This window comes from Trichechus manatus, unplaced genomic scaffold (assembly GCF_000243295.1).
Source record: "Trichechus manatus latirostris isolate Lorelei unplaced genomic scaffold, TriManLat1.0 scaffold00016, whole genome shotgun sequence".
Taxonomy (NCBI): domain Eukaryota; kingdom Metazoa; phylum Chordata; class Mammalia; order Sirenia; family Trichechidae; genus Trichechus; species Trichechus manatus.
This window is the reverse complement of record NW_004443952.1, coordinates 272,561-282,707: the sequence shown is the minus strand read 5'-3', so window position 1 is coordinate 282,707 and position 10,147 is coordinate 272,561. Positions and strand designations below refer to the sequence as shown.

The 10,147-nt window shown below is 39.7% G+C and overlaps 1 protein-coding gene across 2 annotated transcripts in view; it reads right to left on the bottom strand.

Annotated features, from left to right (window-relative positions):
* Nucleotides 1-10,146, bottom strand: part of PSMD5 (proteasome 26S subunit, non-ATPase 5) — a 38,321-nt gene extending 28,175 nt beyond the window's left edge. Inside the window, exon 1 of one of the 2 annotated variants that reach the window (XM_023727343.1) lies at nucleotides 9,870-10,146. In XM_023727343.1, coding sequence (XP_023583111.1) covers nucleotides 9,870-10,042 — 173 coding nt within the window. In that variant the 5' untranslated portion in view covers nucleotides 10,043-10,146. The remainder of the gene's footprint in view (nucleotides 1-9,869) is intronic. The other variant, XM_004372114.2, reaches the window with a different exon arrangement.
* Between the last annotated feature and the right edge of the window lies 1 nt (nucleotide 10,147).

Here is a 10,147-nt window from a genome sequence, read left to right as displayed (position 1 = left end):
AAAGTTAAAGAGAGAATTTTAAGAGCGGCTAGGGATAAACAAAAAGTCATCTACAAAGGAGAGTCAATAAGAATAAGCTCGGACTACTCAGCAGAAACCATGCAGGCAAGAAGGCAATGGGATGACATATCTATAGCCCTGAAGGAAAAAAACTGCCTGCCAAGAATTATATACCCAGCAAAACTGTCTCTCAAATATGATGGTGAAATTAGGGCATTTCCAGATAAACAGAAATTTAGGGAATTTGTAAACATCCACACAGGGCACTGGTACAATATATAGTTGAAGAAAAATGGATCAGCCTGCAGTGTAAGATGGTCTAGAAAATATTTAATTACAAAGAAACAAGCTCATGATATACTAAGTGAAAAAGTACGTTGTGAAACATAACTACAGCATAATCCCATTTTCATTAAGTTTGTATGTGCACTGAAAAAGGTCTGCTAAAGATATATATATAAAGGTGTTAATGGGTTATGACTTGGCATGCTGAGGCTACAAGTGGTTTTTATTTTCTTTTTGCTTATCTACATTTTACCATTTTTCTTTTGTGAATGTTCATTTAGTTTGTGGTAAGAAAAAAATAACAAAATTAACTTGTTGAAAACTTAAAAAAATCATGTAAAAGCACCTAGTATTTCCTGGCATATAGCCCACTGCCATCGAGTTGATTCCGACTCATAATGATCCTACAGGACAGAGCAGAATTGCCTCATAGGATTTGCAAGGAGTGGCTGGTGGACTCAAACTGCTGACCTTTTGGTGAGCAGCCGTAGCTCGCTCTAGCTCTTAACCACCGTGCCACCAGGGCTCCTCCTGGCAGGTAGCAGGTGCTTTATAAATGCTAAAATCTTTCTTCTTTAAACCTGCTGCCATCGAGTCAATTCCGATTCATAGCGACCCTACAGGACAGAGCGGAACTGCCCCGTAGGGTTTCCAAGGAGCGGCTGGGGAATTCCAACTGCTGACCTTTTGGTTAGCAGTCGAGCTCTTAACCACTACGCCACCAGGGATCCTTTCTTAAGTTGCTTATAAACTAGTTAGGAAAACTACAAACCTGCCAGTAATAACTATAATGCAAAGGCAGAACGTGTGCTATTATAAAATGTTATAAACCAGATGACATAGGAATTCTCAAGAGGAACCAAGGAAGTAGAAAATGAGTAACTATTAAAAGCCTTTCCCCCATATCCAAAGCCCTTTCTCACCTCTTTACTGTTCCATTCCCTTCTTGCATTTCACCCCTCTGATCCCTATTTGATAGGCAACCTCATGATAATGACTTTGGTTTACTCAATTTCATCACTTACTGTATGTTCTTGGTCAAGTCAACCATTCTGAACCTCATTTATATAAAACAGGGATAATAATCACAATTAACTCATACAGCTTTTGTGAGAATGTACAAAATAATAATAGTAAACACATATAATACTATATTTCAGGCACTATTCTAAACATTTGACATATTTTAACTCATTTAATCTTCATAACAACTCTATGAAAGAGGTTCAATTTTTATTCTAATTTTAACCCGGATAAACTGAGACAGAGATATTAAGTAATCTGCCCAAGGTCACACAATTACTAAGTAGCAGAGTTGGAATCTGAATTCAAGTGGTCTGGCTTGAGTCCATGCTTTTAACCACCCTGCTACACTTGTAGGGCTTAGCACATGCCTAGCCCATAGTTGTATTGTTAGCTATATCACTATTCTTATGTTAGTTCTCCATCTCAATTTCTTCTCAGTCTGTTAACTCTGGACTCTCCCATCGTTTCTAGCACATCTTGTGTTTAGCAGATGCTCAATAAAGGTTTCTGAATTTAAAAGCCATGGTAGTTCCAATTGTTCCACATCCTTCTCAACACTTGTAATGGTGTCATTTTAATTTTAGCCATTCTAACAGGTGAAGTGCTATTTTCATCACATTGTATAAGGGATATACACTATTAATATGGTTTATCACTGTTGAACATGGCATCAGGATTGGAGGAAGACTCATTAACCACCTGCTATATGCAGATGCCACCACTTGTCTGGCAGTTTGTTGTACTGTGGTGGCTTGCATGTTGCTGTGATGCTGGAAGCTATGCCACCGGTATTTCAAATACCAGTAGGGTCACCCATGGTGGACAGGTTTCCGTGGAGCTTTCAGACTAAGACAGACTAGGAAGAAGGACCTGGCAGTCTACTTCTGAAAAAAATGGCCAGTGAAAACCTCCTGAATAACAGCAGAACATTGTCTGATAATGGTGCTGGAAGATGAGCCCAGAAAACCCTTTGCCGAACCTGTTGCTGTCAAGTTGATTCGGACTCACAGCAACCCTAAGGACAGAGCAGAACTGCCGCATAGGGTTTCCAAGGAGCAGGTGGTGGATTCTAACTGCCAGCTTTTTGATTAGCAGCCAAATGCTTAACCACTGCGCCACCAGGGCTCCAGGTTGGAAGGCATTCAAAGTACGACTAGAGAAGAGGTGCCTCCTCAAAGTAGAGTCAACCTTAATGACACAGATGGAGTCAAGCTTTCGGGACCTTCATTTGCTGATGTGGCATGACTCAAAATGAGAAGAAATAGCTGCAAACATCCATTGTAGAAGGTCAGCGAAAAAGAGGAAGATCATCAGTGAGATGGACTGACAAGGTGGCTGCAACAATTGGCTCAAGCATAACAATGATTGTGAGTATGGCGTAGGACCGGGTAGTGTTCCATTTTGTTGTATATAGGGCCACCATGAGTTGGAGCCAACTCAACGGCACCTAACAACAACAGATGTGTGTTGTTGTTTCTTGTTGTGTGCTGTTAAGTTGATTCCAACTCACGACTCTACATGACAGAGTAGAACTACTCATAGGGTTTCCTATGCTGTAATCTTTATGGAAGTAGATTGCCAGGTCTTTTCTCCCGTGGAGCTGCTGGTGGGTTTGAACTGCTGACCTTTCAGTTAGCAGCCAAGCACTTAACCACTGCTCCACCAGGGCTCCTGCAACAGATGTGTAGTGATATTTTATTGTGGTTTTAATTTGCATTTCCTTAATGACTAATCATGTTGAGCATCGTTTAACATACTTATTTGCCATCCATAGATCCTCTTGTTCAAATCTTTTCTCCATTTTTAAATTGGGTTATTTCTTCTCTTGTTATAAAGCTTTGATAGTTCTTTAAATATTCTGGATTCAAGTCCTTTGTCATACATATGCTTTGCAAATATTTTTCTCCCAGTTTGTAGCTTGTCCTTTTAAGTGTCTTCTGAAGAACAGAATGTTTTAATTTTGATGAAGTCCAATTTATCAAGCTGTTATTTTATAGATGCTTTTGGTCTCATATCTAAGAAATCTCTGTTTACTTTGCAGTCACAAAATATTTTTCTTATGTTTTCTTTTAGAAGTTTTATAGTTTTTGGTTTTATATATTTAGATCTATGACCCATTATCATATACTGCTGATGGAAATGGAAATGGTATAACCATTTTGGAAAACAGTTTGGCAGTTTCTTAGAAACTTAAACATACACCGACCATAAGATGCAGGAGCCTTGGTTGTGCAGTGGTTAAGCACTCAGCCACTAACCGAAAGGTCATCAACTCGAACCCACCAGCTGCTGCGCAGGACAAAGATGTGGCAGTTTGCTTCTGTAAAGATGTACAGCCTTGGAAACCCAATTGGGCACTTCTACACTGTCCTGTAGGGTCGCTATGAGTCAGAACAGACTTGATGATGGGGTTTTAATGTAAGATCCAGTTATTCCACTCCTCAGCATTTACTCAAAAGACAGCATATGTCTATGTAAAGACATGTACACAAACATTCACTGCAGTGTTATTTATAATATCCCTAAACTGGAAGCAACCCAAATGTCAATCAACAGGTGAATGGATAAACAAATTGTGGAAGATCCCTACTACTCAGCAATAAAAAGGAATGAACTATTCATTCATGCGACATAGATGAATCTCAAAATAATTATGGTGAGTCTAAGAAGCCAAACAAAAGAGTACACATTGTATGACTCAATTTATATAGAACTCTTAGGAAACTTCTGGGGATGATAGATAGGTTCAATCTTAATTGTGGTGATGGTTTCACAGGTATGTATGTGTATGTACGTATATATATGTGTGTGTCAAAACTTATCAAATTGTACATTTTAAATATTTACAGTTTACTGCATGTAAATTATCTCAATAAAGCTGTTAAAAAACAAAGCAATGGTAGGTTAAGCTGGAGAGCGCACAAATTTCAGGTCACATGTGGCTCTTTGGTACCAACAAGCCAAAGAGTTAATAGCTTATAGTCAGTCTCTTCCAACTTTGATGTTGTAAAGCTGCAATCTTAGGACGCACTCTCCTTTAAGAGAATGACTGTCAAGATTCTGGATTTACAAGTAGGTCAGATCCTGAACCAAGATATAGCAACCTATAAGGTTTAGCCAGGATAATAATAATAATAGCGGTAATGACTAACATTTTCTGAGATCTTACTGTATGTCAGGCATGGTACTAAGTCCTTTATACATACCATCTCATTTAATGCCTGCCTGCTTTACATCAAGTAAATTATTTTCAGCAAAGATGGGTATCTCCCCATCAGCCTAGGCAGCATAACTTCTGTTTCATCTTTCTTATTCTTACACATAAATTACCCCAACATGCTCTTCAAAGTCATATAATGTAATGTACCTGGAGACTGCCAAGATACTATCCAGAGAAGAATTATTCCCACAAACTGAAAATGGCATCTACCATGTATCCAGCACTGAATTATGCTGTCTTTAAACTTCCATTAAAATTGTTTCCTAGAGCACTGCTCCTTAATTCAACAAACTATCTCCCCCATGGGCCCTACTCCTCAATCTCGCCTCATTTCAGTTCCTACTGCAGTTCTGCTAACTTGTGGTATGACCTTCAATTAGTCTCTACATCTATAATATGAAGAGGTTAAACTAGGTGGCCTCTCTAAACTCTGAGTCTAATCTTTTACTGGGCATGTATTATATTATGTGCTAGGCCCTGGGAGGCATGCAGAAATGAACAAAATATGGTCTCTGCCTTCAAAAAATGAAAAACTAGAAACAAACACATGCAAACTATAACACAGAACAGTAAGTATTAAATATCATTAACATAAATAATGATAATGTCCTTCAGGGGATTTCAAGAGCAGTCACTTGCAATTGAATGATCAAGAAAGACTTTTTGGAAGAGATGGCACTTTAGCTGGGCCTTAAGGGATGGATAGAATTTGGAGAGGGAGAAGGGCATATCAGAAGCACTGGCATGAACAAAGTTAGAAAAGTGCAAGTCATGCTCAAGGGAAAAACAAGTGCTGCTACATGGTAGCTGGAGCAGAAAAAAACCTATGTGAAAGGGAGTGCAAGGAAAAATGAGGCTGGAAAAGTAGGGCGGAAATATACTTGTCAAAGTCCAAATGCCACATTAAGTGAGAATTTTATACCACAGCAACGGGAAACTATAGGAAAGATTTGAGCCAAGTTTACTAAAAAGTTTACTATGATTGCAGTGTGTGAAGGATACTGTAGAATAGGAAGCCTAGAGATAATGAGAAGTCAGACTAAGGTAACAGACCTAGCAAAACGGAGAATGGGAGCCTGAATTAAAAAGAGGATAAGTAAGAGATTTTTCATTGGCAGACCTGAAAGAATGGTAACTAATATGTATTTTAATGAAGGGGGAACGAGTATGAAAAAGGAAGGAATCTTAGAAGGTCAGAGCTAAGAAAGTACTCTGAAATAATCCAGTGTTGGTCCAGTGATTATTTTTTCAAGTAGAAAATTTTTTTCATCTGATAGTGGTAAAATACAGGTAACAAAAAATTTTCCACTGAAACCATCGTAAGTGTACAATCCAGTGACAGTAATTACATTCACCCTGCTGTGCAACCATCACCCCAAATAGAAACTCAGTACCCCTTAAACAATAATTCTCCATTCTCCTCTCTCCCCAAGCCCTTGGTAACCACTAATATTCTTTTGTCTCTATGCATTTGCCTATTCTAGGTATTTCACATAAGTGGGATCATACAATATTTGTCCTTTTGTGCCTGACATTTCAAGGTTAATCTTTGTCTAGAATGTATTAGAACTTCATTTCTCTTTACGGCTGAGTAATAGGTCATTTTTTTAAATTTCTAGTAAATATTTTAAAATTACAGTACACTTTTTTAAAACTCAAACACTACAGATATGTATACAATGAAAAGTAAAAGTTGCTGTCCTACCAGTCTAATTCCCACTCCATAGGTAGCACTGTTAATAGTTTCTGCTGTATCTTTGCAGATATTCCAATGTTATACACTGTTATCCCAATGTGTGTATGGGGCAAGAAAGGGGTAATCCTTTTTAAAAATTTCACATAATGGGATCATAAATTTCTACAACTTTCTTTTTTTCATTCAACAAAATATATATTAGAGATCTTTCCATGTCACCTATATAAAGCTACCTCAGTCTTCATGGATATTTAGGTTATTTCTAGGTCTTTCTTTTTTGCTGTCACAAACCGTTATGAATATTCCTGGGTATAAAGTAAATTTTTGTGTGAGTATGTGTACCTGTATACTCAATTTCTATAACAGGAATTACTGGATCAAGGGCATGTGAATTTAAAATGTGGACAGAGAATCCCAAAAATTCCACAAGAAAACTACTGGAACTAATAGATTCAGCAGAGTAGCAGGATACAAGATTAACATACAGAAATCAGTTGGATTCCCATACACTAACAAAGAGAACTTCGAAAAGAAAATCAGGAAAATAATACCGTTTACAATAGCCCCTAAAAAGATAAAATATTTAGGAATAAATCTAACCAGGGACGTAAAAGACCTATACAAACAAAAAACTACAAAACACTACTGCAAGAAACCAAAAGAGATCTACATAAATGGAAAAACATATCATACTCATGGATAGGAAGACACAACACTGAGAAAATGCCAATTCTACACAAATTGATCCACAGACACAATGCAATCCCGATCCAAATACCAACAGTATTCTTTAAAGAGACAGAAAAACTAATCACCAACTTTATAAGGAAAGGAAAGAGGCCCCAGATAAGCAAAGCATTATTGAAGAAAAAGAACAAGTAGGAGGCCTCACACTACCTGATCTCAGAATCTAGTATATAGCCACGGTAGTCAGAACAGTCTGGTACTGGTACAATGAAAGACACATAGACCAATGGAACAGAATTGAGAAGCCAGACATAAATCCATCCACCTATGGTCAGTCGATCTTTGACAAAGGCCCAAGTCCATTAAGCGGGGAAAAGACAGTCTGTTTTAACAAATAGTCCTGGCAAAACTGGATGTCCATCTGTAAAAAAATGAAACAGGAACCATATCTCATACCATACACAAAAACTAACTCAAAATGCATCAAAGACCTAAATATAAAATTTAAAACAATAAAGATCATGGAAGAAAATATAGGGATAACGCTGGGGGCCCTAAGACATGGCATAAATACAATATAAACCGTAACTAACAACACACAAACACCAGAAGACAAACCCTACAACTGGGAGCTCCTAAAAATTAAACACTTCTGCTCATCAAAAGACTTCACCGAAAGAGTAAAAAGAGAACCTACAGATTAGGAAAAAATTTTGGTTACGATATACCCAACAAGGGTCTAATCTTTAAAATCTATAGGATACTTCAACACCTCAACAACAAAAAGACAAATAACCCAGTTAAAAAATGGACAAAGGACATGAAGAGACACTTCACCAAAGAAGACATTCAGGCAGCTAACAGACACATGAGGAAATGCTTGCAATCATTAGCCCTTAGAGAAACGCAAACAACCACAATGAGATACCACCTTACCCTGACATTACTGGCACTTATCAAAAAACCAGAAAATAACAAACTTTGGAGAGGATTTGGGGAGACTGGAACTCTTACGCACTGCTGGTGGGAATGTAAAATGGTACAACCACTATGGAAAATGATATGGCACCTCCTTAAAAAGCTAGAAATAGGAATACCATATGACCCAGAAATCCCACTCCTGAGAAACTATCCTAGAGAAATAAGAGCCATCACACGAATAGGCACATGCACGCCCACGTTCGTTGCCGCATTATTCACAACAGCAAAAAGATGGAAACAACCTAAGTGCCCATTAACAGACAAATGGATAAACAAATTATGGTACATACACACAATGGAATACTACTCAATGTTAAAGAACAATGATAAATCTGCAAAACATTTCACAACATGGATGAATCTGGAGGGCATTATGCTGAGTGAAACAGGTCAATCACAGAAGGACAAATATTATATGAGACCACAATTATAAAAACCTAAGAAAAGGTTTACACAAAGAAAACAACAATCTTTGATTGTTACGGGGGAGGGGAGGGGAAATCACTGACTAGATAGTAAAAAACCAAAAACTGGTTGCAAATGAGTCAATTCCAACTCACAGTGATTCTACAGGACAGAGTAGAACTGCCCCATATGGTTTCCAAGGAGGCTGGTGGATTCGAACTGCCAACCCCTTGGTTAGAGTCAAGACGTTAACCACTGTGCCAAAAGGGCTCCAAACTAGATAGCAGACAACTGTTAACTTTGATGAAGGAAAACACAACACATAATATAGGGGAAGTCAGCACAACCTGACCAAGGCAAAGTCACAGAAAAGCTTAATAGGCACATCCAAACACCTTGAGGGTCTGAGTTACCAGGGCTGAGGACCATGGTCTCAGGGGACATCTAGGTCAACTGGCATAATATAGTTCATAAAGAAAATGTTCTACATCCTACTTTGGTGAGTAGCATCTGAGGTCTTAAAAGCTTGTGAGCAGTCACCTAAGATACATCTATTGATCCCATCCCGTCTGGCACAAAGGAGACTGAAGAAAACCAAAGACACAGAGAAAATATTAGTCCAAAGGACTAATGTAGCACATGAACCACAACCTCCACCAGCCTGAGTCCAGAAGAACTAGATGGTGCCCGGCTACCACCACCAACCACTCTGACAGGGATCACAACAGAAGATCTTGGACAGAGCAGGAGAAAATGTAGAGCAAAATTCAAATTCACAAAAAAAGACCAGACTTACTGGTCTGAGAGAGACTGGAGGAACCCCCAAGACTATGGCCCCCGGACAACCTGCTAACGCAGAGCCAAAGTCACTCCTGAAGTCCACCTTTCAGCCAAAGATTAGACAAGCCTATAAAACAATAATACACGTGAGGAACGTGCATCTTAGTTCAATCAAGTACATGAGACCAAATGGGCAACACCTGCCCAAAAGCAAAGATGAGAAGGCAGGAAGGGACAGGAAAAATGGACAAATGGGCGCAGGAAACTGGGGTGGGAAGGGGGAGGGGGGGTGTTAACACATTGGGGGCATTGCAAACAATGGCACAAAGCAATTTGTTTAAATTTTTGAATGAGAAAGTAATGTGCACTGTAAACTTTCACCTAAAGCACAACAAAATTGAAAAGATAAAAAATAAACCAAATAAAATGTGGATGGATCCTGCCAAATTGCCAGGATACGATACCTTTTTAAGAGAAGAAAAAAAGTCAGGGACCTATACACGTGGTTATGGAGTCTTCTCTGTGGGTGGTCAACCATTGCTTTGCTCCTCTAAATTCTATTTCAAGAAGAGAGTAGAAAGGCCAAACGACAGGAGTAAACTAGCCCACGGACACACCTCAGAGGCTGAACTAGAACCTCTGTCTCTTGCCTCTCAGGTCCTTACCCCTCTGAAATTCCGGCTATTTTCTGCCTCCCCTGCTACTGGGAAACTCACTCCCCTTTCCCCATCCACTGCTTCCCTAGACCTGGGGGTGTCTCTGCCCGCTCAAGCTTCAGGATCCTCTCACCGATGGTTCTGGTTGAGCAAGGAGAAAAGCGGGCCGAGGTGCATCTCCGCCACCTGCTCTCGCAGCTCGCTAAGCGGCACTGCCTGCAGCACCGAATGAAGCGCGCGCAGCTCCTCCAGCGGCGCTTCTAGCCGCGACATCTCCCGGAGCAGCGCCAATGCCTGGACTGCCATCTTGCCCCCTCCCGCAGGTGCTCTTCGACCCGCCGCCCGCCGTTCGGGCTCCCGGAGCGTTTCTCCCAACCTCGCGAGACCTGCTTAGTGCAGCCTCCCTACTCG